At 36.3% G+C, this 27,922-nt stretch overlaps 1 protein-coding gene across 9 annotated transcripts; it reads left to right on the top strand.

The window, feature by feature from the left end:
- AASDH (aminoadipate-semialdehyde dehydrogenase) lies at nucleotides 1-27,922 on the top strand. 9 transcript variants are annotated; one of them, XM_025290016.3, is made up of 15 exons: nucleotides 1-546; nucleotides 2,437-2,711; nucleotides 2,803-2,923; nucleotides 6,755-7,074; nucleotides 9,870-10,062; nucleotides 14,988-15,265; nucleotides 15,569-15,675; nucleotides 16,207-16,379; nucleotides 16,810-17,002; nucleotides 17,611-17,726; nucleotides 18,741-19,536; nucleotides 23,487-23,650; nucleotides 24,857-24,979; nucleotides 25,504-25,635; nucleotides 27,436-27,922. In XM_025290016.3, the coding sequence occupies exons 2-15, from the start codon at nucleotides 2,482-2,484 to the stop codon at nucleotides 27,856-27,858; spliced, it is 3,369 nt and encodes a 1,122-aa protein (XP_025145801.2). In that variant the 5' UTR covers nucleotides 1-546; nucleotides 2,437-2,481; the 3' UTR covers nucleotides 27,859-27,922. The 9 variants fall into 9 exon arrangements, 8 of the variants coding, with proteins under 8 accessions (XP_025145801.2, XP_025145802.2, XP_044801799.2 ...); XM_025290017.3 differs by having other exon boundaries at nucleotides 1-347; XM_044945862.2 differs by having other exon boundaries at nucleotides 42-546; nucleotides 14,988-15,229.

Consider the following 27,922-nt stretch of genomic DNA (forward strand, 5'->3'; position numbering starts at 1 on the left):
CAGAGGCCTCCGGAGCTCGGGGAAGAGGCGGGGCGGGGCAGAGTGACGCTCTCTGCGCCGGGTCGCTCGTGTGACGTCAGCAAGGCGACGCGGAAGATTACGGCTGAACCCGGGCCATTCACATCTCGGAAGGCTAGGCCAGATTTAAACCTTGGGAGTTACTGATTTATTCGCTGTGTGTGACGCCTTGGGTTGGGCTGGCGGGAGAAGGTCCGGATGGGCTCAGACCTCCCCGCTACCCTCTCACCTCTGGGCCTTCTGAGTGGGTCTCGACAGGAGGCGGTATCCAGTAGGGACATGTGTGAGGGAGGAGAAGTACGGCGACATCTGGGTCTGGCTGCACACAGGTTTGCTTAGCTTCCGGGCTAGCGTTGGCCTCGGATTTGAAGTAGTGGTGTCTGGAGGGATAGAGTGGTGCAAAGATTAAACTTGACCATTGTGCTCTCTCCACTCACCCTGCATTAGACTCTGCACCTTATTTCAAATGTAAGGTAGCTTTTCTTAATAGCATGATTTCGAAAAGCAATTGGAAAAACGTGTTGAAAGGTAAAAAGTGCATTATTATTCATCGTAGTCGCTTCATGAACGTTAAGAAGCCGGTGGATATGGGAAAATAAAGTTTTTAGGTTATTTATCAGTATTTAAAATAACCAGTAACCTACAAGAGTCCCTAAGACCTCTCATGACTCAATAGCAGCCTCTATTGACATAAAGTTGCAAGTATCTTAAAACTTAATGATCCCGTTACATACATAATCTGTTTACCAGAGTTTCCAATTTTTTTTCCCCCTTCTTCTGTGGTCCCAGAAATGTTTGGACATCCATTTAGCATCCTCTATTGAAACAAATGTATTTATGATTCAGTTAATGAAAACGAAAACCTTAGACAACAAGAATAGATTTGGCCTTAATTCTCTTAAAGAGAAAACTGGCAATTGAAAGTTTAAAAAATGTATTAATTGTATAGATATGTATAGTAAATGTTGTAATTTGTCATAAAAATGGCTTTTAAAAAGAATTCATTTTATCTTGTGCATCACAGAAAGAGCAAGTATTTGTAGAAAAGCTTATTAAAAATACTGCAAATATTTTATATTTAAAAGTTTGTGTTTAGAAATCAGAGTATTTCCAAACCTATGGGTTTCAGCAGTTATCATTTTGCTCTCTTAGAAGTGAAGTAAAAGTTGTGCAGTCCTGTCTGACTCTGGAATTCTCTAGGCCAGAATAGTGGAGTGGGTAGCTCTTCCCTTCTCCAGGGGATCTTCTCAACCCAGGGATCGAACCCAGGTCTTCCGCATTGCGGGCAGATTCTTTACTAGCTGAGCCACAAAGGAAGTCCCTTGCTGTCTTTAGTAATGTTTTATTTTCTCTAACTGATATTAATTAAATGATGTGGATGAATCAGTAGGAAAATAAGTTCAAATAAGACAGTTGTGAGGTTTTTGTTATTGTTCAATCATGCCTAACTTTTTTTTGATGAAATACAGCTTCACATTTTCTTTTTATGTGACCTGCATTGAGAAGCTCAAAGAACATTGTATTGATATAATACTTTATTGAGTTGTAATATTATAGAGTCTAAATTTAAATGAATTTATTGGCAATTTAAAAATCAAATTAGAGGCTATTCCCTGGCTGCCCAGTAGTTGGGGTTCTGTGCTTTCACTTCTGGGGCCCTGGGTTGGATCCTTGGTTGGGAAACTAAGATCCTGCAATATGTGTGTGTGTGTGTGTGTGTGTGTGTGTGTATAATATATATGTTATAAATATATATATTTCAAACTAGAGTATGAAGAGCTTAGTTCTTAACAGTTATAAAAGTGACTTGCTGTGACCTTTGAAAAGTATTATATATTAATAATAATAATCACAGTTTATATAGAGAGGACTAAAATTAGATAAATGTAAGGGTTTTTTTCTCTTTTTTCTATCAGAGATTGATTTTATTTTCACCTTCGTTCAGTTCCTAAAAGCAGACTTCACTTGAATTAGCTTTTTCAAAGTTTCCGTACAGGATTTTAATTATTTTAATCAACCTGTAACAAGAAAAATGAAAAAACTAAGCATATGGTACTTTGAATTTAGTTTTTACTGGATAATAATTTACTTATTATTTCTTTTCTACTGTGTGGTCTGTTTTGAGAGAATTCTGCATTTCTACTTGTTTCATCCTCATCTGTGTATATACAATTGCCCTCTCATATTTGCTTCCAGTTCTGACAGGGAATTAGGTTGACTGTATCAAAATTTCAACCCTGTTGTTCTCAGCAAAGTTACCATACACAGTTCATAGTTCAGTGATTCTTTAATTGTGTCTTTGATATAGTCATTTTTATGAGGAGTGATTATATAGAATTTCTTCTCCAAACATCCACCCCCCCCACCCGGCAACAAACTCGATGAAACTCCTTGTTCCCCTAACATTTCTTGATATAGGTCGAGTTCTTTGCTACCAGTGATGTTCAGATAAGCATCAGTGAAATGACTCTTCAGGAATTGGTGCATCAGGCTGCCTCCCTGTATTCAGATAAAATAGCTGTATGTTTTGATGAATGTAACAACCAGCCTCCAGTTTACTATACCTACAAGACTGTGATTAATGCTGCTTCAGCATTATCGAATTTTCTGCTGTTACACTGTGAGTTTCAAGGAATTCGGGAAATTGGTCTCTACTGCCATCCTACAATAAACTTACCCTCTTGGATTTTAGGGTAAGATTTTTTAGAACTGAAAATTTGATATCTTAAAGTAAGATTATTTTCAACAGATATCCTGTGCTGACTCTGTCCTTTGTTTCTTTAGAATTCTCCAAGTCCCTGCTGCTTATGTACCTGTTGATCCAGATTCACCACCAGCATTATCAATTCATTTTATGAAAAAATGTAATCTGAAGTATATCCTTGTTGAAAAAGTGCATATAAGTGTAAGTGTGGCTATTTAAGTTTGTTTTTTTTTTTTAATGTGTTTTATTTACTTTTCAGTTGAAGGGAGTCCCATCCCCATCTTGATTTCTAAATTCACTAATTCAGCAAAGTTTCTCAGTCTCAGCACTGTTGACATTTTGGGTTGGATAATTGTTTGTTATGAGGAGTGTCCTTTACATTATAAGATGTTTAGTAACCCCATGGCCTCACCTAACAGGTGTCAGTAGCACCCCTCAATTGTAACAACCAAAATTGTCTTTGGACTTTGCCAAATGTCCCTTGGAGGTACCCTCCACCATCCACGCTCCATTGAGAACCTCAATGACATGAACATATCTTCTGCCCTTATAATAATGAATTGTGAATTGCCTTGAATTTACTTTCTCTTTCCAAAGTTTCCAAAGGAAACTTTTATAATACTTGTTTTTTTTTTGGCCATGTAGCCTGTGGGATCTTAGTTCCCTGACCAGAAATTAAACCCATACCTCCTGCACTGGAAGCATGGAGTCTTACCACTGTACTGCCAGGGAAGTCCCAATACTTGATATGTTTATCTTTGTATCTTTATGCCAACTTACAGTAGTCAGCAACATTAAAGAACTGTATCTGAGCTTAGATTTTGAGAAAGAGATTGGCACTTAGGTCAGATCTTTCTGGGAAACTAAATATATTATTTTTAAAATTTTTAAGTGACTGCCAGCCAGAGTCACTTCTAGTCAAGAAACACTGCCTAGGTGCAAAATTGGTATTATATGTTAAGCAAGGGGCAGCCCATGTTTCATTATTATTTCTTCATTTTTTGTTTATAAAATATTGCCTTACCATGGAAAAAATTATAGAAAATATATTCATTTTAGCCTATTACTACCATTTCCTATATGAATCATTTTATATTTGAGAGTAACTTAAATGCCTTTCACCTATTGTGTATATATGCATTTGTATCTGTAATGTACATCAGTAAGACAATTCAAGAGCTTCAGGTATATGGGGGGCTTCCTATAGAATAATAGGTATTAGAGTAGGGCCTCCAGAAAGAGACAGTGAGTATTAATTTGGTAAATAAATATTTTCTGAATATACATGTATGGTTATCTGACCACAGTTTTCTGTTCCTCAAATTGGTTATTTGTTGATAAGCAAAACTAAGGGTTTCCCTGGTAGCTCAGCGGCAAAGAATGTACCTGCAGTGCAGGAGACCCAGGTTCAATCCCTGGGTCTGGAAGATTCCTCTGGAGAAGGAAATGGCTACCCTCTCCTGTATTCTTGCCTGGAGAATTCCATGGACAGAGGAGCTACAGTCCATAGGGTCTCAAAGAATCGGACATGACAGAAGCAACTGAGCACGCACGCACACACAAGCAAAACTAAAATGAGAGTGTGAGGTTCAGTTTTTTAAACAGCTTTGATGAAAGGTTTGTAGATGGGGTGGTTGGGTGGAAGAATTAATTGTCAATATCAAGCTAGTCTTTATAACTGCATGTAGGAAGGAGTTGGATACATAACAAACCCTGTAAAAAGTACCTTGCTTCCTTTTCCATAATTTTCATGGTGGTGTAAGTGTTCTTCCGTCAGTTAACACAAGAGCAATCAGAAGTATTTATTGAGCATCTACTGTATGTCCAGGATCTCCTAGAGTGGTGGTTCTCAGCTGGCCATGATTTTACATGCCAGGAAACATTCTGACCGGTCGAGATATTTTTTATCATCATGATGGAAAGGGGATGGTACTGGCTTCTGATGGGTAGAGGTCAGGGATTCTGCTCAAAATCCGACAGTGTACAACCCCAACAAAGGTTTATCTGGTCCAAAATGTCAGTAATGTTGAGATTGAGAAAGCCTGCACTAGAACAGGGTGTTTGGGAGGATATTATTAGTATCTGAAAGTAACCTAAGACAGGATTCTTGCCTGGCAGTTGCTTTTATAGTTGCAGAGAAAAGATTAGTACTTGCAAGGTCTACATAATATGATATCACCCTAAGCGAAGTATACATAACCTAGTAGAGATAGGACAGTTTTAATGGAGAACAGTGTTTGAGCTTGGTCTTAAGAATATGTGGGCCTTAATTTTTTTTTTTACATTATAGAACATACTACACTCTACCTAATAAACACAAAACAAGTACAAACGGAAAACACTGCTGGCTCCTGAGTTGTGACCTTTTCCTCTCATTTATATTAATTTCTTTATTGTGAAAACATGTTATACTTCATTAAGCTGCTATTTATCAACCTAAAAAGATATACTCAAAGGAAACTTCTGTTTTAATCTGTTTCCATCTACCAGATAACTGAGCCAGAAATTCAGCAATCTTAGGCTCACTCCCTGTCCAGAAAGTCACCAGACTCTATTGATTCTTTGTTCATAGGCCCTTTCCATTCATTTCTGCTGCAACAGACTCTTCAGGCAGATATTCAGTTCAGTCGCTCAGTCGTGTCCGACTCTTTGTGACCCCATGAACTGCAGCACGCCAGGCCTCCCTGTCCATCACCAACTCCCGGAGTTCACCCAAACTCATGTCCATTAAGTCAGTGATGCCATCCAACCATCTCATCCTCTGTCGTCCCCTTCTCCTCCTGCCCTCAATCTTTCCCAGCATCAGTGTCTTTTCAAATGAGTCAGCTCTTCGCATCAGGTAGCCAAAGTATTGGAGTTTCAGCTTTAGCATCAGTCCTTCCAATGAACACCCAGGACTGATCTCCTTTAGGATGGATTGGTTGGATCTCCTTGCAGTCCAAGGGACTCTCAAGAGTCTTCTCCAACATCATAGTTCAAAAATCAATTCTTCGGTGCTCACCTTTCTTTACGGTCCAACTCACATCCGTACATGACTACTAGAAAAACCATAACCTTGACTAGACGGACCTTTGTTGGCAAAGTAATGTCTCTGCTTTTCAATATACTGTCTAGGTTGGTCATAACTTTCCTTCCAAGGAGTAAGCATATCTGAATTGTTATGGAAGTTCATTAAAGGCACTCACTTATAGAATTGCATATCATTCTCTTCTTGACAAGCAAAGTCTAGTCTATGCTATTGCCACTTTCAGTTGGATCCTATCACAGATTACGATCTAAACTCCTTGGTTTTGAGGATATAGTTATTATTAAGGATTAGCAACTCATCTCTGGTCAACAGCACTACTCATCTCTCTCTCCCCCAATTTTGCAGCTTATTGGAATGCTTACTGTTCTAACATCAACATTGTCAGGTCAGGCACTGTTTATTGATTTTCTAAATACCCCTTTTCTTTATTTGGAGAATAGCTGTTTATAACACAGACATTACATATGAAGAATCAATCTCTGACCTTCCAGGCAAGTTAAGGTCAGCCTTCTCTGTTTTCATTCACATTTGAAGCATATTTCATTACCACATCACATTGCACTGCAGATGTGTGCTTTTGTGTCTCTATGTTAAAGGTGAGTTTTAAAATAAGGATAGCACTTTACTCTTGGAGATTTCTATTTTTCTTTTTATACCTGGATAAAGTGCAAGTGCAGTTAACCCTTGAACAAATTGGGGATTAGGGGTGCCGAATCCCATTCAGTGGAAAATCTACCTATAACTTTACAGTTGTAGTTCCACATCCCTAGATTCATCTAACTCAGATGGAGTAATACGTATTTACTGGGAAAAACCCACATATAAGTGGACCAGTGCAGTTCAAACCCATGTTCAAAGGTCAGTTATACTTAAAAAAAAAAAAAAAAAAAAAAGGTCATGCTAAATCAGTAAATGAATACTCAGTATTCTGTAGAATATTAAACTTAATATTCTATATAATATTAAACTATATAATAATAAACTTTGTTCCCCATTTAATACAGAAATTCAAGTCTTCCTATGAAGCATTATTGAACTATGATATGCTTACAGTAGAACATAATGACCTAGTACTCTTCAGACTTCACTGGAAAAATGTCGAGGTGAGCCTGGTGCTAAATGATAGAAAAGAGAAATATGAAAAAGGAAAGATGACAAAGAATATGCATTCTGAGAGCAGCAGTGAAGAAAAGTCAGAAGAGCACATGGATGTGAGGCAAAAGCACTGCTTGGCCTATGTTCTCCACACGTCAGGCACTACAGGGATACCTAAGATTGTCAGAGTCCCTCATGCATGTATAGTGCCAAACATCCAGCATTTTCGGTAAGTTCTGTTCTTAGAATCCTTCTTCAGAACTTGAAATTTAAAGGAAAAAATGAGTTTTGAACCGTCTGTTCTTTATAACTCTTGCTCCTATTGACAGTCCTAAGTAACCTGGGTCTCTTGTTTCAGCTATATCTAAACCTCAGTTCTCTGCAGAGTAGGGCTTTACCCGTTTGATCCAGACCTGGAGCCAAATAGCAAATGATATGTTTGGAAAATTTGCTTCTTAATTATTAATAAGAAGAAAGGAAACATTCCTAGCAGAGGTACTGGCAGAGGTATGGGAGAAAGGAGTTTGGCTTGCTAGAGTGCATTGGGTCTGAGCTGAAGAGCAGGAGACTTATGACCTGAGGGGCAGGAGCCTGATGTCCTCTGTTGGAGAAGTTTGAACTTACTCCAAAAGTAATAAGGAACCATTAAAAAGTTTGCATTTCATTAAGTTTACTCCTGTAGCATTGTGGAGTTGGTTTTACTGTTAGGGCTGGGAGATAAGTAATCTCTGTAAATAGAGGGGGAAGGGAACCAGACAGAGAGAAGTAGTTTAGGAAATCGAAGGAGGAAACAGAAGTAGAACTAGAAACCTCATGAGACACATATGTAATTTTATGTCATTGTGAATTTTATGTAATTAAAAAGTTTTTAGCAACCCCATTTAAAAAGTAAAAAGTGAAATTAATTTTAACAATATTATTCAGTATACCCCAAATATTATCATTTTAATATGTAATCAGTATAAAAATTATTAGTGAGATATTTTACATTCTTTTTTGTACACTAGTTATTTTCAAGTTCCAGAGTGTATTTTACACTTTACACACCTCTGTATGGAGCAGCTACATTATTAGTGCTCAGTAGGCACTGGTATCTAGCGGCTGCCATATTCTGTGCCCAGATCTAAAAGGAAGGAATGGTTAAATGCTGCAGAGGTGTCCGCTGTAATTGACAGTTCTGGTCTTTAATGAGTTTTTGCTTCTAATGCCCAGAGCTGAAGACTATACAGGCTAGAGATAAGAAAATGAGGGATAAAGATATGGAAACAGCAAAAATAAGGTGTTATTTTCTAGAAACTAGTTTTAATAGAAATGAAAGAATTATGGGAAGGTGTAGTTTTTTTCCTTAGCTTTTAGATGGGAGAGTTGTAGGCTGGACATAAAGAATTGGTGGAGAGGATTGGTTTGGATAATCAAGTAGAAGAAATATGGTAAAGGAGTTAGATACTATGAGATAGAAAGAGATGATATTTAAAGTACTGGGTGGATATACATCTTCCTTAGAAATGGTTAAAATTGGAGCTTATCTACATAACAGTAGGGGAAAGGGAGGGGGAGAAAAGGCTTCTATGGGAAATACAAATAGGTTTCTTTAGGAAAGACAAAAGGAGATAAACTGTGGTAATGTTGACCTGTGCACATGAGAATAGTTTTCATCATCTTCGGGGCCATAAAAGTCCCCTGTAGAGGGTACAGGGGGTTTATGGTAGGTTTATTCTTGGTGCACTTTCTGGGAGTAAAAGTCACCCTGAAGATGGAATTTATAGCAGTCTCATTCCCCAGAGGTTTCTGCTGTCAGTCAGATAAGGAAAGTTCCAAGAAGGCTATTTTCTGCATCTGTTGAAGCCAAAATGTCTTCAGCTTGAAATAATTTTTATACCAACTCTGGGGTTCCAAGTGGGTCCCCACAAATACCATATTTTAAGATATTTTGAAGTTAAGGTAATTCCTAATTCTAGATAGAGTGAGTTTTTTGTTGCTAATTTTTTTTTCTTGGCTGTGCCAAGTGACTTACAGGATCTTAGTTCGCCATCCAAGGATTGAACCCAACCACAGCAGTGAAAGCACCAAGTCCTAACCTCTGGACTGCCAGAGAATTGCCAGTTTTTTGTCTTTAAATTCAAGCAGTGTCTTCATCTCATCACTGACCATCCATGCTCAGTAATATCCTTACCACATATATTTTGTTCTGCTCTTTGTTGAGATACTGAGAAAAAATGCCAAATAATGAGAAAAGGGAGTCAGGTCTCTATTGATCATCACTGAAGATGTAGTATAGAGTAAGTCAAGATTCTACCAGAAAAGCAGAACCAGGAGGATTTATCAGGGATCTCTTACAAGGAGTTTACTTATACTTGTAGAGGCTGGGTATCAAGACTGAAGTCCATTGGGTAGACAATTAGAAAGGGTGATTGTGAATAGACTGAACCCAGTAGACCTATGCTTGTCCACAGGCAAGTCAGGAAAGAGAATCCGGGGGAAAGGGAGAATAATTGCTGACCCAGCTGCTCTGTGGAGTCTCTTTTTCAGAGAAAGCCTAAACACGCTCTCTCTCTCTCTTTTTTTTGGCGGTGCCGTGTGGCATGCAGGATCTTAGTTCCCTGACCAGGGATTGAACTCATGCCCTCTGCATTGGGAGCACAAAGTCTTAACTACTGGACTTCTGGGGGAGTCCCCTAAACACTCTCTTAAAGGCCTTCCAACTGAGAAAAGCCAGCCAATCCAGGATAACCTCCCTTTTGATTAAAGTCAGATGATTAGGAACCTTAATTATATCTACAAAATCCCTCCAAGTAGTGCCTAAGTGCATAAAATATGTCATAGTAAAGAGTAGATATTGCTTAAAATGGCTTTTAACCCTTACATTTATAAAGAAGAGTTCTAGAATTAATAGCACCATTTTGTTTAAGAGAGAAAAATAAATCAGGCTAATATCTGGAAACTTAATGATCATAAATACTTTTTTAGGATATATGTTTACTAAACATTAGGCATTTCTCATAATTACATTCTCTCCTGCCTTAGGGTGCTTTTTGAAATCACTCATGAGGATGTTTTGTTTCTGGCTTCACCTCTGACCTTTGATCCTTCTGTGGTGGAAATATTTGTTGCTTTGTCAAGTGGTGCCTCTTTGCTTATTGTGCCAACTTCTGTCAAAATGGTCCCATCAAAATTAGCTGCTGTTCTGTTTTCCCATCACAGAGTGACTATTTTACAGGTACATTTTATGAGCAAATAAAATGTTTTGTCTATCATTGTTCAATATTGTAAGTGTGTTAGAATATATTTTGTATTTCTATAGCTCTTTACAGTGGATTCATGGTAATCTAGTTAGATTATCAAGGGCTGTCACCTGATGATGTCACTTTTTGTTTGAGAATGAAAAAAAAATCAATTCTGTTTATTTAGTAGAAAATTCTCTTACTATGCAATTTGTACATATTATAATAACTAAAGGAACTCGACTTTTACTCAGACCTGTCGAGATACGCCTCTCCTTTCTTAAAGTTTTGAATTTATTTTGTATCCCACTAAAAATTGGTTTTAAGTAAGTTAAATTATAATTGACTTAGAAATATAGATTTTCTGATTTTTACCTCAGTATATTTATATTAATCTAAAAAAACAAATATTTTTAAAATTTGTCATTTTAAAAGATTTTAAAAATATATCTGAAAGTATGTGACTGGTACACTAGCCTTAAGATATTTCATTGTAAGTGGTTAATTAATAGAATTATATGCAGATCATGATAAAAAATTCTAAAAATGAGACTTGAGAGGACATTAAATTTCTTCCCCAGAGACAAAATTTGATGCTGACTTTCCTTTTTGGGCAATGTGTTTTTCATCCTATTAAAAAAAATCATACACATATATAAGTATAGATATAGATACATAAATGAAATCATTATAGCAATGTGGCTTGCTGGGTATCAGTGATATAAATTTTCTCATCTGTTGGTGAATTATTCTGTGAACCTGGGCAAGATTTTAATATAGCTTTTATTTTCCTATAAAATTCAAGGAGTATAAAACCTGTAAGTTCCTTCATAGATTTGAGTGACAGTTACTTAGGAAAGGACATTTCCCTGTATGTCATCAGTGTGTTCCTGCCGCCGCTGCTGCTGTAAGTCGCCTCAGTCGTGTCCGACTCTGTACGACCCCATAGACGGCAGCCCACCTCTTTAAATCTGATGCCCTTGCTTAATGTTTTAGCACAGTCTCAGATAAATTTACTTTAGCATTGGTTTTTAACCCTTTTGGGATCATAGATCCTTCTGAGAAATGGATACATACTTACTAACTCTGTTCCCAAAATACAGCAGTTTTCACGTATAACTTAATCGTGATTTGATATAACTCACGGTATATACTTGAAGTATTATTAGCAGATCACATTTGAGTTTGTAAGGCCTCCTTGTATAGATTTTATTTGCTAATAACCTTGTCCAAATCTAAGTGGATACTAAGCAAGGGTCTTAAAAGCTTTCAAAGAGAATATATGCTATTAAAGTTTTAAAATTTTGAAAAAATAGAATATCTTGAATTATTGTGGGGGAGAAAGGCCCTAAAGTGAGATGGACTGTTTGAGGAAATTAAGAACCTCTTTATTTCAGGAGTAAGGAGTTTTCTCTTGTCAAGAAAGGCTCAATATTTGGTTTCTCACAAACCTAAAGTATATTTGGGCATTTTTTGCATACTCTGGGTAAAAATGTTACATTATTTAAATTTAATGCCTTTTAAAAGTGAAACGTTTTAGAGCAGAATCTTAGCTTTCTAGCTACCAAATTGTCAATATAAGTGTTTTGCATTTTTACATGAATTTCTACTTAGACAATTTAGAAGAAACTGTAACATTTTCTAATTGCTTTTTTTCCCTTGTCATTTGCTAAGTCCTGTTTTCTTATGCCTGTGACGATTGGTTGCAAAGGATATTGAGTTGTATTGTGCCACTAAATTCATAATTTCCGTTTATATGAGTATCTGAAAAGTGTTACTGTCCTTTACCTTGCTAAATATTGATAGTTGTGTGTTCATGTATAGAATTCAAAGTTGACATTATACTTAACACTAGAAATTAGGCCAGAATATTTCAGATTCACCTTATTGAAAATGGAGAACAGAACCATTGGCCATCATTTTTTTTTTTAATGATTTTATTTATTTTTGGCTGTTCTGAGTCTTATCGTTGCCAGACCTTTCTCTAGTTGTGGCAAGTGGGGGCTACTCTAGTTGCAGCGCGTGGGCTTCTCATTGCAGTGGCTTCTTTTGTTGCGGAGCATGGGCTGTAGGTTATGTGGGCCTCAGTAGTTGTAGCACATGGGCTCAGCAGTTGCGACTCCCAGGCTGCAGAGCACAGGCCCAAGAGTTGTGGCACATGGGCTTGGTTGCCTTGCAGCATGTAGGATATTCCTGGGTCATGGATCAAACCCAGGTCTCCTGCATTGGCAGGCAGATTCTTTAGCACTGAGCCACCAGGGAAGCCCTCAGCCATCATTTTGACAGGAGATTTTCCTTATGATAAGACTCTTGGTGGGACAGTTAAGAACTTGACTTAACAATAAGTACATGCTGGGATGTAGGGTCAACCTACTACTTAAATATTTTGACATGCCATAACCTTAAATAACCTCCCTGAATTAAAACTCAGGTTGTCCTTTTAGCTTTTATTGAAAGAAGCCATTTAAAAATACTTACATGGAACCTGCGACTATGGCCAAATAAGGAGACTGGCAAATCGTCTCCCCCAAAAAGCAACTATAAAGCTGGAGAAAATTGACAAAAATAGCCATTTCCACACTTGGAAATCAACTATAGACATACAACTATCTGAAAAGTGGTTATGTTTTTAAAAACTGCTGAGTTTTTAAACTGGGAGTCTGTGGCCTGAAGTTTCAGTAGTGAGGAGGCAAACACATTGCTGGCTAATACTGAGGCTTTTTGCATGCATAAGAGATATAAAAAGGCCCATGGAAAATACAAGTTGGATTAGACTTGAAAATGACTTAATTTTGAATAAAGAAGGCACTGCGCCCAAGAATTGATGCTTTTGAACTGTGATACTGGAGAAGACTCTTTGAGAGTCTTTTGGACAGCAAGGAGATCCAACCAGTCAATCCTAATGGAAATCAACTCTGAATACTCATTGAAAGGACCGATGCTGAAGCTGGAAGCTCCAATACTTTGGCCACCTGATGTGAAGAGCCGACTCATTGGAAAAGACCCTGATGCTGGGACAGATTGAGGGCAAGAGGAGAAGGGGACGACAGAGGATGAGATGGTTGGATGGCATCACCGACTCAATGGACTTGAACTTGGGAAAACTCCAGGAGATGGTGAGGGACAGGGAAGCCTGGCTTTCCGCAGTTCACAAAGAGTCGGACACAACTTGGTGACTGAGTACCAACAGCAGTCCATTCCCAGATTCATCTATATGGACAATCTGTCCAATCATTGGTTGACTTCTGAGCTATATAGACACAAGGTGACCCTAAGGAAGTAAGACTTGAAAATAAGAATATGTATTTTATTATTTATGTTTTGGCTGTACTACACAGTTTGTGGAATCTTAGTTCCCCCCCCAGGGATTGAATCTGGGCCACAGCAGTGAAAGCACCGAGTCCTAACCACAGGGCCTCCAGGGAATTCCTGAATATGTATTTTAAAAGTCAACTAAGCAGCAACATTAGTGGCCACATATCACAAGGGAGACAGAACTCACATTCAGCCCGGCAAGTTACAAACAAATAAGCAAACAAGAAATCCACAACAAAACATTTCATAACAATAAAAAATGGTCAGTACATCAAGAAGTACATTGTTATATAAACAAGATGATATTTGCCTAAAATTAGAGGTTCCAAATACATGAAGCAAAAATGGACAGAACTAAAAGGAAAAACAAATTGACTCAATGGTTTGAAATTTTAATACCCTACTTTCAGTAATTAAATGAAAAACTAGACAGAAATCAGTGCACATACAATAAAGAAGACTTGAACCTTCTCAGCCAAATTCCATGTGCAGAGCACTATCCACCAAATTCGGAGTACACATTCTTTTCAAGTAAATTAAACATTTCCTAGGATAGAGTGTATGCTAGGCCATGAAACAAGTCTCAGGAAATATAAAATGTGTTGATGAAAAATTAGTCAATCTAAGAAATAGAGAATTTTATTTGAGCTAGCTTGAGAATTATAGCCCAGGAGACAGTTTTTCAGAAAGATCTGAGGACTGTTCTGCCTGTTAGAAGTCAAAGCACAGTTACATACATTTTTGAGACAAAAAGTTATACATTGAAGTGACATATTGGTAGTTTACATAGTCCAGATCTGCATGTATAAGACAAGTCAGTGGGTCATTTCTGTTGTTTATATCCTACCCAATCTATAGTATTTTGTCATAGCACCCTGAATAGACTGAGACAAAAAAGAATGAACTATTGATACATATATCATGAATCACAAGGCATTTTCACTCACTACAGAATGAAAGAAGCCAGGTTATAATAATACTTGTTGTATGATTCTATTTTATAAAACTCTAAAAAATGTCAACTGACTATAAGTGACAAAAAATAGATCAGCAGTTGGCTGGAGGAGGGGTCCAGTTGGAGGGTAGAATTATAATGGTACATAGGTAATTTTAGGGCTGAAGGATATTTTCTTTATCTGGATTGTGGTGACGGTTTCACCAACAATATATCTCAAAATTTGTAGACTTTAAACATGTATAATTTATATGTCAGTATTATCTTAATGAAGTTCTTTTTTAAAGTCTTTACTCATTGTGCTGCTTAAGCACATTTTAAAAACACTTAATATACTTTTTCTACATAGAAATAATGAAAGAGGAAATGTAAATTGATTTTATAGATTTTGTTGTTTTTATCTTTAAACCTTTTTGTCTATAAATTGCATAATGAAACAATACTGTGCTTAAGTTTTTTACTAAAGCAAATTTATATCAACATTAAAAAGGTAATGCTGCTTCAGTAGGTTTCCAAATACAATTTGCCATTTAGTTAACACAGCCTTAATTTCCATGTGAGCTCCGAATGTTAAACTTTGAACTAATTACTACATTTTTTTTTTAAAGAAGTGAAAGGGAAAAAAGTAGTTTATTTTTGATATATTTACAGGCAACGCCAACATTGCTTAGAAGATTTGGATCTCAGCTCATCAAGTCAACTGTTTTATCCACCAATACCTCTCTTCGCATATTGGCCCTTGGTGGTGAAGCATTTCCATCATTAACTGTTCTCAAAAGCTGGAGAGGAGTGGGCAATAAAACACAAATATTTAATATTTATGGCATCACAGAGGTATCAAGTTGGGCGACTTTCTACAGGATTCCAGAGAAGATTCTTAACTCTACTTTGAAGTACGGGTTTCAGTTACTACGAAGAGTAGAGAGAGGGTATTTTTCCAGTATCTTAACACAAATAGTGTTTTTGATAGGCACTGGAGTCATTATTTTAGAAACACTATTTTATCTAGAATTCTATGCTGGGAATTCAAAAAACTGATACTACAGATTCTGCTAAAGCTTTTTGTAAACTAAACAGATAACTTTTCCATCTAACCTTTTCCACTTGGCAGTCTTTGAATTATAACAGAAACTTTTTTTCTTCATTTGGTACAATGTGATTTAAATATATTGGTGAATATTTTATTCAAGAGAGAATTTTAAAACTTGGTTTGGGTTGTTGTGTTTTCATAGATGTGAATTGCCTGTACAACTGGGATTCCCACTGCTTGGAACAGTAGTTGAAGTCAGAGATACTAATGGTTTCACAATTCAAGAAGGCAATGGCCAAGTATTTTTAGGTTGTTCTACATTTGTTGATTGGAAATGATTTTTTTTTTTTCCAAGGAAAAAAGTCTGTGTTTTTATTCTTTCCTCAGTTTTTCTTAAGTCTAGTACTCTTTTTCAGTGATGGTAATTTTTAATCTCATCACAGTCAATGAAACATTTAATAAGTTACATGATTATTTTAGATAACTGTGTCTAATACTCTAAGGGAAGATAGAAAAGCAATTTGGGAACTGTAACTTGGTGGTTTGTATTTCTGTTTATAGCCTGATTTTATTTAATTAGAATATTTAAATTTTTAAAATTATTTTTAAAATGTTTTTAATCACATATATATTTTTAGAAATAAATTTTATCACTTTGCTTATTTTACTAGGTTGTTATTATATATAATTTTATCAGATAACATTTAAAAGTGAGTCCCCAATTTTATATATATATTAAAACTTTTAAACTTAGTAATGGAGCTTTTGAAAATGTTCTGATTTCATGGTTTTAATTTTCCCGAAATATTTTTATTACATTGGTGTTTATATCTTGTGAAGGTGGCAGAAATAGAGTATGTTTTCTCGATGGCGAAGTGACGGTACCACTTGGCACAATGAGAGCCACAGGAGACTTTGTGACTGTGAAAGATGGAGAGATATTTTTCTTGGGACGAAACGACAGTCAGATCAAACGTCATGGCAAACGTCTTAACATAGAACTTGTACAACAGGTAGAACTGTTCAAATATTAAATATCTATTAACATACATAGGTATTAGAGGCAGCCATAACTAATTTGCTTTGCCAGGGTTCTCTATCAGTATTATTTAGACTTAAGACTTTTGTATTAATGATGAATTACAATAGAAGACATGGATAATTCATTGTGTACTTTACTCTCAGGTTGAAGAGAGTTGTCTTTTTTTTAAAATAAGTGACAAAATGGATTTTTATAACTGTGAAAGTAAATTTATTTTGCTCTGGGAGCTATCATTTTTGGAAAACATTAAGAACCCTGTGTGCTGGTAATAGTGATGGTAGGAAATATTTTTTTTTTTAAATCTCTAGGGAATTCCAGAATTTGATTTGTTGATTTCAGAGCATTTAGGAAGTTTATTTTTAAATGTCCTCATTGGCAGATTTGGATAATCTCTCTCATAGATTGCTGAAGGTCTTCAACAAGTGGAGTCTTGTGCAGTTACATGGTATAACCAGGAAAAATTGATTTTGTTCATGGTGACTAAAAATGATTTAGTAAAGGATCACATCTTTGAAGAACTGCAGAAACATCTTCCAAGTCATGCCATCCCAGATGAGCTTGTGTTAATTAATTCTCTGCCATTTACATCTCATGGTAAAATAATTTGAAGCTGCTTTGTTTCAGTGCCAAATGATTGTAATTGTGTTCATAACTAGTTTAAAGACCACTTAAATCCTTATCGTTATAAGTAATACTAATATATATTGTGGTAGACCCTTTGTTAAATACTTTGTAAAAGTAATTCATTTTATCTCAGAAAATCCTGTGAGTAATTGGTATTATTCCCATTTACTGATGTGAAAAATAAGGCTTAAGAGGTTAAGTAATTTTCCCAAAATCACATTGCTAGAGTTGAAATTCTATTGAGAACTGTTTGACTTCAAAACATGTACTCTTAATCACCAAATTCTATTACTTTCCCAATTTCATCTTTAATATTTATTTCAAAATGTGGTAATTGCTTAGTAAATAGTACTATTTCTTTAACTCTTTAAATGAGATGACCATTAGCCCCTCCTTTCTTATCTGATACTTACTACATTCTGGATAGCATGGGCTGCTTTCTTTATTATTGATTATCTATGACAAACTATTCTATAGGATTTCTAACCTTAACAATGAAAAATGTGTCTATTGTGACTAATGAAGATATGAAGGGTTCAAGTTGAAATTTAAAAGTTGGTTTTTTCTTTTATATTAAGGCAAAATTGATGTTTCTGAGTTAAATAAGATATATTTAAACTACAGAGACTTGAAGTCTGAGTGTAAGCTCAGTGGAAAAGAGGAACTTTGGGAAAAATTACACCATTTGTGGAAGGTACAGCTTTTAAGATACAAATTTGTTGTTATAAAGAAGTCATTGTATATCTTCGGGGAATGTAGCATCCTAATAAGTCTGATAAAATTTTCTAAGAATGTTAACTGCTGTCCAGATGTTAAGTAGCATAGCTTTGTTTATTCAATCTGTATTAAAATAAAAGTTAGGTTCTGTAATGCAAGATTAGATTAAGCTCCCCATATAGAGATTTATTAGAAGTGAGGTAGTAGTCATAAAAGGCACAAGTAGACAAAACTTCTCTTGCTGTAAGTTTTCCGTAAGCAAGGTAGTCGAGTACAGTTACACTTGTCAGAGTAGAAAAAATAGCCCAATCTTGCTGTACCACAGCCTGTGGTATAAAGGCTTTAACATCGTTATTCCAGAAGTTTCAATGATGTGTATGTTTCTGCTTAAGGGAATTTATATTATTTATATATATATATATAAATATATACACACACACATATATATATAAAACAATCAAAAACTTTTTTGAAATATATATATATTTACCTTTGATTTATAGGTCAGTGTAATTTTTCTTAAAATACAGAGTTTTCTTAAAGAAGGATGTGTTTGTATAGTCTTATCTGAAAAATAGAGGGTATCTAAATAAAAGTATTATCCACTTCATTTTTAGATTCGTGGAAAATAGTTCTGATATATATATATGTGAAGTTAATGAAAATAACTATCCCTATATTATAGAAATATCAGATGTTATTATCTTGTGGGTTTTATAATTAGTAAATCAGATGTTTTTATAATTTCATTTCTTATTGTATGGGTAGGAAAACTGCTCTAAAGGGAAGTATAATTTGCAGTCCTAGGGTAGGCTTGTCACACCGTTGGTAGGATGATGAGGGTCTCCTTTACTATATAGAAAATCATGTTAAAATTTATTTTGTGTGTTTTGTGTTCATCTCATTAATGTAAGTACTGTCACTTATATTAGTGTAAATGCTGATTTTAGGCCTTGAACATCAATGTATTTCTCCCTTCTCCAATCTGTAGTCTGTTCTGAGTCTCTCAGAAGATGCTTTGAAGATTCCTGATGAGTCACTCTTCTTAAATAGTGGTGGAGATTCCTTGAAATCCATACGGCTCCTCAATGAGATTGAAAACCTTGTTGGCACATCAGTACCTGGGCTTCTGGAAATTATTCTCAGCAGTTCTATTTTAGAGATTTACAATCACATCCTTCAAACAGTGTTTTCAGATAAAGATCTGACACTTAGCAAGAATCATGCCATGAAAAGAAAATTCAGCAATGTTACTCAAGAGGAAACCAGTGGAAAATCTTTACGTCAGGAAACTGTCATGCCTTTAAATTGTGACAAGGAGATCAATGCTTTTATTGCACTGAGCAGAGGGAATCAGATTTTGTCTTTGAATACTGATAGGTATTTAACTAAGTTGGGACATTGCCCTTCAACCTATTCTTCTGATTTAAATTCACAGACTGACATTCAAAATAGAGAAAGCCTAAATACTCCACCTCTTATTGGGAAGTCAGAAGATCCATCCTGTGTTGTAGAAGTTTCTGAAGAGGAAACACCTGTGATTAGGGCTGAGAAAATGGAGTTTCGTGTGAGGTGGAGGTCAGACACAGGCAAATGTGTGGATGCTTCACCTCTGGTTGTAATACCAGCTATTGATAAGTCATCTGCAACTGTGTACATTGGCTCCCATTCTCATAGAATGATAGCAGTTGATCTTTACTCTGGAAAGGTGAAATGGGAACAGATTTTAGGAGATCGCATTGAATCCTCAGCATGTGTATCTAAGTGTGGAAACTTTATTGTAGTGGGTAAGTTTCTGAATTTGAGGTTTATAGAGTTAAATGGAATTACCATTTGAAAATACCAGTAGAGCCAAGTTAAATTTGAAAAACCTGTGTTTAGTGGGTTTGGTTTCTGTCAAAGAATAATAATTACATGCTAATTCACAGTGTGGGCCTTGGGTCAGAGTTTCTGGGTCTGAACCTAGCTCTAAGGCTATTACCCGCTCTGTGACCTTCAACAAGTTGTGGAACTCCCTAGAACTTCAGTTTTCTCATGAGTATATGGGCATAATAAATAAAACATGGTGCTGCATCACAAATTATTCCCAAACTTAATGGTTTAAGGCAGTAAACATTGATTATTTCACAGTTTGTGTGGATCAGGAATTTAGGAGGAGCTTAGCTGAAAGTTCTGGCTCAGGGTTTCTCCTGTGGCTGCAACCATGTGAAGGCTTGACTTGAGCTGGCGAAATCTGCTTCTAAGATGGCTTACAGTGCAGCTAACACAAGACCAGTTCTTTGCTGAATTTTGACAGGAAGCTTCAGTTTCTTGCCCCATGGGCTTCTCTCTGAGTGACCCAAGAGAGTGAGGGAGGAAAAATGCAGTACTTTTAGTGTCTAAAGTTGTAAATCATAATTCGTGCTTTATTCTGTTATTAGAAGCACATCATTTAAGTCTGGCCCACACTCAAAGGGAGGGGAATTGGCTCCACCTCTTGAAAGGAAGAGTATCAAAGAATATGTGGGTATATTTTAAAACTACCACAATGATCATAGAGCTTCTGAGAGGATTAAATGTGATAATTGCTTGTGAATCCTTTAGTACATACCTGGTGGCTCAGACAGTAAAGAATCTGCCTGTAATGCAAGGCACCTGGGTTCAATCCCTGGGTTGGAAAGAACTCCTAGAGAAGGGAATGCTGACCCACTCCAGTATTGCCTGGAGAATTCCATGGACAGAGGAGCCTGGCGGGCTACAGTCCATGTGATTGCAAAAAGACTGAGCGACTGACACTTTTACTTTCTTTTTCAGGGACAGACTAAGTGCTCATTGAGTGTTAGCTAGTACCTGCTACTCCGTTCCCTAAGGTGCAGGTGACTTTTACTTTACAAAGATACGGGGGTTCAAGTATAATGTCTCCTTGACTATCACTTTCTTTTTACCCCTCCCCAAAACTACATTAAGTTTTACTTTAGTGCTCATGGAATCTGTTTACCAAAGCTTTACAGTCTAAATACTTAGGAATATATCTTCCTACTTAAGTTATCCTGGCTAGGATCTACTTGAATCTAAGTTTGATCCTTTCCTATTGAAAACCTGTATTTTCAGAATTTTGCTACAGGAAACTTTCAGTTATACATATGAATATGAGTAGTCCCTAGTCCATGAAAGTCAGCTCATTGAAGTTATTGTTTGCATTCCAAGTGTCTACCCAAAGCTTGTGGCGCATGGTGGTCACTTAGTCCTTTTTTTTTTTTTTTTTAATTTCCAGGTTTATTGAGATGTAATTGACATATGACGTTTTATTAGTTTAAGGTATACAATATAATGATTTGATGTGTATGTATATTGCAAAATGATTACCACAATAAGTCTAGTTAGCCTACATCACCTGACACAGTTATTGTTTTCTTTTCCTGGGATGAGAACTTTTAAGATTCACTCTCAGCAATTTTCAAATATCCAATTCAGTGTTGGTAACTATCACTTTATTTTTTTATTACTGTATGGTTTATACACAGTGGTATACAGTTCTGTATTTTGACAGATACATACTATCATGTAACCAACTACCACAATTAAGAGTCCGTTACTCCAAAAAATTTGTGTTTCACTTTATAGTCATTCCTCCTCCTATCCCTACCACCAGCCACTGATCTGCTTTTTGTCCCTGCTTGCAGGATCTTAGTTCTCTGACCAGGGATCAAACCCATGCCCCCTACAATGGAAGCCTGAAGTATTAACCACTGGACCATAAGGGAAGTCCCTTAACAGTGTCTTTTGAAGAGAAGTTCTTAATTTCAATGAAGTCTACTTTATAATTTCTTTTATGGATCCTGTTTTTGATGTCATATCCAGGAGATCTTTGCCTAACCTAAGGTCACAAAACATTTTCTTCTGGAGCCAAACCCAAAGAATGTTCTCATTAACCAGCTATTCCTGGTGTGAAAGTGAAAGTGAAGTCGCTCATTCGTGTCCGACCCTCAGCGACCCCATGGACTGCAGCCTTCCAGGCTCCTCCGTCCATGGGATTTTCCAGGCAGGAGTACTAGAGTGGGGTGCCATTCCTGGTGTACTCCACTATATAGGACATTTCTCTTCATCTTCACTAAGTAGGCTGTCCTTTCCCTTCTGAGCAGTAACTGCCAGAAGAAAGTATAGCAGATACTCTGGAAATTGAGCCTCAAGTGGGCAGCAGTGGTTATAATCATAGGTGGAACTACCCAGAGTGTTGGGCCAATGCCTAGATTTCACTTCCCCTGACTTACATGCACTCCAGAAACTTGAGTGATCTTTACTTTGTAGATTTTGACCATTCCCACTTCCAATTGGAGGGTTTTTTTGGCCACAGTAAGTCAGAGACTCCTGCTCTGTCTTCTCATTCAAGCAGCAGTTTGGAAAAATCAGTCTACTATGGTTGTCAAGACAACAGGCTCTGGAGCTTGACTTCTTGAATTCAAATCCTTGCTCTGCCACACTACCTGAGTAGTTTTGCCCATAACTCTCCTATAACTTAACTCTCTGTGCTTTAATTTTGTCCTCTATAAAATGTGCATATAGTCACACTTCACTGTGAGGATTACATGAGTTAATAGGAATAAAATTCTAACAGTAGTACCCTCCATAAGATAAAAGGTCAGTAAACATTTGTTGTTAAGTTCCTGAGTGGTGGTCAATTCTTTGTGACCCCCATGGACTGTAGCACGCCAGGCTTCCCTGTCCTTCACTTATTGCTTGGAGTTTGCTCGGATTCACGTCCATGGAGTTGGTGATGCCATCTAACCATTTCATCCTCTGCTATCCTTTTCTCCTTTTGCCTTGAATCTTTCCCAGCATCAGGGTCTTTTCCAGTGAGTTGGGTCTTCACATTAAGTGGCTAGAGTATTGGAGCTTCAGCTTGAGCATCAATCCTTCCAGTGAATATTCATATTGTTAATATTAGCATTTCTTTTTAAGATTTATTTATTTATTTGGCTGCACTGAGTCTTCATTGCTGCACACAAGCTTTCTCTGGTTGCAGTGAGCGGGGCCTACTCTTAATTGTGGTGTGCAGGCTTCTCATTGCAGTGGCTTCGCTTGTGGAGCACTGGCTCTTGGGCACATGGTCTTCTGTAGTTGCAGTTCCCAGGCTCTAGAGCACAGGCTCAGTAGTTGTGTCGCATGGGCTTAGCTACTCTGTGGTATTGAGATCCTCCCCAACCCGGTATGGAACCTGTGTCCACTGCATTGGCAAGCAGATTCTTAACCACTAGACCACCAGAGAAGCCCAGCATTTCCTTTTTTTTTGGCCAGACTGCCAGGGAAGTCCCAATATTAGCATTTATTGAACACTTTTTATGTACTGGGCATTTATCCTAATTATCACAATAACCCTGGATGTAGTTGTATCCACATTCAGCAGAAGAAGAATCTGAGGCCCAGCAATGCTAGATGATTTGCCCAAAGGATGGCCATGACAAGATCTGAATCCAGGTCTGGCACAGCCTCTTTCTGCTGCGGCATGCTCATGTTCATTGTTTTCTTGGCAGTAAAGCACTTCTCAGTACCTTGAAAATGTAAGGTGTACTTACTGAAAAGGTTTTTTTACATAATTGGTTACTGTTCATTTCTGTTTTGCTGAAATGTAAATCTGAGCCAAACATAAAGCCTAAGTACACATGAAGAGCATCAAATATATGTTGTCATGATTTAAACCAAAGAATTATTTTCCAGTGACATATCTGAATCTCATCTTTAATATTTTGTTTGCCAACAGGCTGTTATAATGGGTTAGTTTATGTTCTGAAAAGTAATAGTGGAGAAAAATACTGGATGTTTAGTACTGAGGATGCTGTCAAAAGCTCAGCAACCATGGATCCAACCACAGGACTTCTTTACATTGGATCTCATGACCAGCATGCATACGCTTTGGATATATATGTAAGAATTCAGTTTGTCAGCTTTACACCATAAGCATAAATGGAAGAGCATGAAATTATCAGGTGGTGCTGACTAGGGGAGCAGGTATTAACTATTTTCCAAGTTTGTGATCTGGGAAGATTAAGGGATTAATTAACAGCCTTAATCTCTTAAGATATTTTTAACTTCCTTACCAAATTTTCACAAATTTGCTGCTCAGAGTTTTGAAATATAAAGAACTTAGAATTTACTATTGACAATAGAAAGAAGAGAATCACAAAAATATCAATAAGATATTTTATATAAGAACCCAATTACATAAAATTTTAAAATTTAAGAATTATAAAATTAAAAAGAAAAAGTTGGGAAAAATTTTTGAAACAAATATGACATAGTTAAAGCTCATAAGTATAAATGAAATGAAGAGTAAATATAAGTCTATAAGAAAAATATAAAGGTCCAGATAGAAAAATATTCAACAAAGGATATAAATGGACAGGACCCTTAAGAAGAAATGGCTAGTAAATGTATATAAATTTATATAATGTTTAAGAATCAAAGGAATGAAAATTTAAAACTTTAAAGGTAGAGAAGCAAATGTTATTAGCTTAGAGGGTAACATTAAATGCTGATGAGAGTTGTGGGAGGTAAGCTTTTGAGGAAGACAGTTTGACAATTTGAATAGGTAACAATTTCATATCCTTTGACTCAGTAAAATTCTAGGAATCTGTCGTGGCAAAATAATCAGAAACGTGGATAAATGTAAGCACCAGAATATCTTATTTCCAAGTTATTTATACTACCAAGAAATTAGTTACAAATAGGGTAGAGAGAGAGTATTTTATGTTCATATGGGATATGATCCAATAATATTTAACAAGTTTTACAGAATAAGTGAGCTAAATTATATACAAAGTGTATGATATTCAGAATGATCTCAGGTATATTAAACTGTATGTATGTGTGTGTGCCAAAAAGATCACAAGGCAAAAATGCTAAAATGTTAGTAATCTCTGGGTATTGCCTTTTGCCTTCTTTTTATACTAACTTGATTCTCCACAGTAAGTATGTATTACTTTTATACTAAAAACATAAAATTATATTAACGAGATAGACATAACGTAACTTTAAAAGGGACAGGATATATTGATTTTGTGACTCACCCTCAGAAACCAATTAGTTTGCTTTCTTTTTTGCTCTTTTAAAATTTTACTTTCTTGTTTACAGAAAAAGAAGTGTGTTTGGAAGTCGAAATGTGGAGGAACTGTTTTTTCTTCTCCTTGTTTGAGCCTGATTCCATCTCACTTGTATTTTGCTACACTGGGAGGACTTTTACTGGCTATAAATCCTGTAGGCATAAAATAATATTTACTGATTTTATTACCTATTTTTCTTTAATATTTTTTACTTTTGCTTAGAATTCTGAAAATTCGAAGTAGATCTAAACTAGATACAGTCCACACAGTACTGGATCAGAATTCACTAAAATCATTGACGTGAAGTCTAGAGTGATGAGAAAAATCTAAGTTCTGTGTTATGTCCTTTATCAGTTTTTTAAATTGGCAGAATGTTCTCAGTTCTATCAAGAACTTTGTGTCCATTCTAAGGATAGAGTTTATGTGCTAGTTATTTCATTCCTGGTTTTATTGCAGGTTTTTATCTCAGTTCTCATAAATAGCACTCATTAATTTTTGTATATGTACAGTAGCTTCATTTATAATCAAGCTATAATATAGAAGCTTCACTTATAATAGTCAGCATGCTACTGTAGCATTTTCTGATGTTACCCCTGGGAGGTTTATGAATTTGTTTTATAAAAGTAATTGATGAGTAGTATGATTTAAATGCTATGAATTACCTTTTGCCCATGCCAGGCCACTGGGGACAGACTTTGGAAACATTCCTGTGGAAAGCCACTCTTTTCTTCTCCACGGTGTTGCCTACAGTATGTTTTTATTGGCTGTGTAGATGGAAATTTACTCTGCTTTACTCACTTTGGAGAACAGGTAAAAAATGTCTAGTTCTGTTTTACTTATCTTTGTCAAAAGCATAATAGTCGGTGACGACTAAAGTAAAATTTTATACAACATTTTTTGACCCATCGTGTTGAAAGCTAGTTCTGTTTTAATTGTTAGCCCGTGGATTTTTAAATTTTTGAATGATGCTCTAATAGATTTAAAAGATTCTATCCATTGTTTTAATTTTGCCATCCTCTTTGTCCAATGTAAAAAATGTTACCATTTTTTAGCCAACTTAATTATAGCCTCTATTCAGGTTGTGAAAATTGAAATAAACCCCTGCTTTTTCTATGAAAACCAAAATCTGTTACAGAACCCAATGTACTTTGTATGGAGGTTCCGTCTTCAACTTTGTGTTCAGGGTATAGTGATCAGGGGAGCAGGGTAGGCTCCTGATCTTTCGTTAGGATAATAATCTCTACTTCTTCACCCACAAGTGACTATGGCACGTCTGTGTTTTTGATTTGAGGATCATTCTGTGGACTTGAGTGTGCCAGCTTCAGCACAGGTTAGCCCATTGATGGCTATGGTTGCGTCTGGGTGCATTTTATTCTGCTTTCGCCCCTTATACACTAGCAGTTTCTTTTGTTCTGTGTGACAGTTATTTTGTGATGAAATCTTTTTTTTTTTTTTAAGTCTTTTTTTTTAAGCTTTTGGTTGTGTTGGGTCTTCCTTTCTGTGTGCAGGCTTTCCCTAGTGGTGAGCGGGACTGTTGTTTGTTGCAGTGCGCGAGCTTCTCATTGTAGTGGCTTCTCTTCTTCAGGAGCAGACTCGAGGGCGCTCAGGCTTCAGTAGTTGCAGTTCAGGGGCTCAATAGTTGTGATCTGAGGGCTTTAGAGAACGGCCTCAGCAGTTGTGGCCCATGGACTTGAGCTGCCTGCGACGTGTGGAATATTCCCAGATCAGGGATCCGAGTCCATGTCGCCTGCATTGACAGGCAGAGTCTCATCCACTGTGCCACCAGCGAAGTCCTGTGATGAAATCTTTTATTAAGTTCACTTAATATTTTTTATTTAGAAAGTAATTTGTATATATTCTCACCTTTGGATTTCTAAATAGTTAGAAGAGGCAAAGGTTCTTACTCCTTTTTTTTTTTCTTCTCTGAATAAGCGAAAGAAAGATTAAAGTAATTTTGTTCAAGTCAGGAAGAAAATTGAGATTACACACCATGTATCATGAATATACCCACTTTTTAAATTTTGCTGCTACTGTGGATTTGTGGACATTACCTTAGACTTAGGCCTTGTCTTCCTGTGTGTTTTAAAATATTGGCTGACAGGGTAATCTATAGTAGCTTTGAAATAAGCAAATAGTATGTATCTACAGTGTAGACACACAACTCATAGCTCTTTGTTTAAAGCTTTAGTTCAACTTATTGCACATAAACTTTTCTTTTCAGCTTACTTAGCTCCTCCTTCCTACATCAGGAGACTAGAGTAAGATACAATTTTTAATAAGATACACTGGAAACTCAGTGCAGTTTTATCTTAGAAATCATTGTCTCTGAACATATTAGTAATAACTTTTGGATGAGGTTTGAAATGAATTTATATTATGCCTAGTGGTGATTTATGTAATAAGGGCACTGGTGTTTTTTATGTTCGATTTTACCGCTGGGACAGAGGTCTAATCTGAGGGTGCTACTTTTCAGAGAAAGCGATTATTTTCTCTATGTATATTTACCATTCAGTAGCCTACATCTCTCACATTTTATTAAGAATTTCATAAAGCTTTAATCTACAGAATTGTTGAAATGAATGAATTGTTTTTGCCTTTATCACCCTTCAGGTTTGGCAGTTCTCTACCAATGAACCAATCTTTTCATCCCCATGTACCTCAGCATCAGAGCAAGAAATATTTTTTGGTTCTCATGACTGCTTTATCTACTGTTGTAGTATGAAAGGTCACCTCCAGTGGAAATTTGAAACTACTGCAAGAGTGTATTCAACGCCTTTTGTTTTCCGTAACCACAACCATAACAGTGAAATGTTACTGGCAGCAGCATCTACTGATGGGAAACTGTGGATCTTGGAATCTAAGAGTGGACAGTTGCAAAGTGTGTATGAACTTCCTGGAGAAGTTTTCTCTTCTCCTGTGGTCTGGGAATCAATGCTTATTATTGGATGTAGAAATAATTATGTTTATTGTCTGGATTTATTGGGTGACAAAGGTAATGAAGTGCAGTCCTTAGAATATACAGGAGATATTTGAAAACATTTTATGTTACTGAGCTTGTGGATAGTCTTATATTAAAGATTATATTTTGTTTAAGAAA

The sequence above is a fragment of the Bubalus bubalis genome, chromosome 7 (genome assembly GCF_019923935.1).
Source record: "Bubalus bubalis isolate 160015118507 breed Murrah chromosome 7, NDDB_SH_1, whole genome shotgun sequence".
Taxonomy (NCBI): domain Eukaryota; kingdom Metazoa; phylum Chordata; class Mammalia; order Artiodactyla; family Bovidae; genus Bubalus; species Bubalus bubalis.

Excerpts from the sequence above, each read along its gene's own strand:
- AASDH (XM_025290016.3), top strand. The coding sequence starts at position 2,482 with ATGACTCTTCAGGAATTGGTGCATCAGGCTGCCTCCCTGTATTCAGAT. Across the intron at positions 16,380-16,809 it reads ACATAGAACTTGTACAACAG|ATTGCTGAAGGTCTTCAACA; the intron begins GTAGAACTGTTC and ends TCTCTCTCATAG. Across the intron at positions 24,980-25,503 it reads TTTTACTGGCTATAAATCCT|GCCACTGGGGACAGACTTTG; the intron begins GTAGGCATAAAA and ends TGCCCATGCCAG.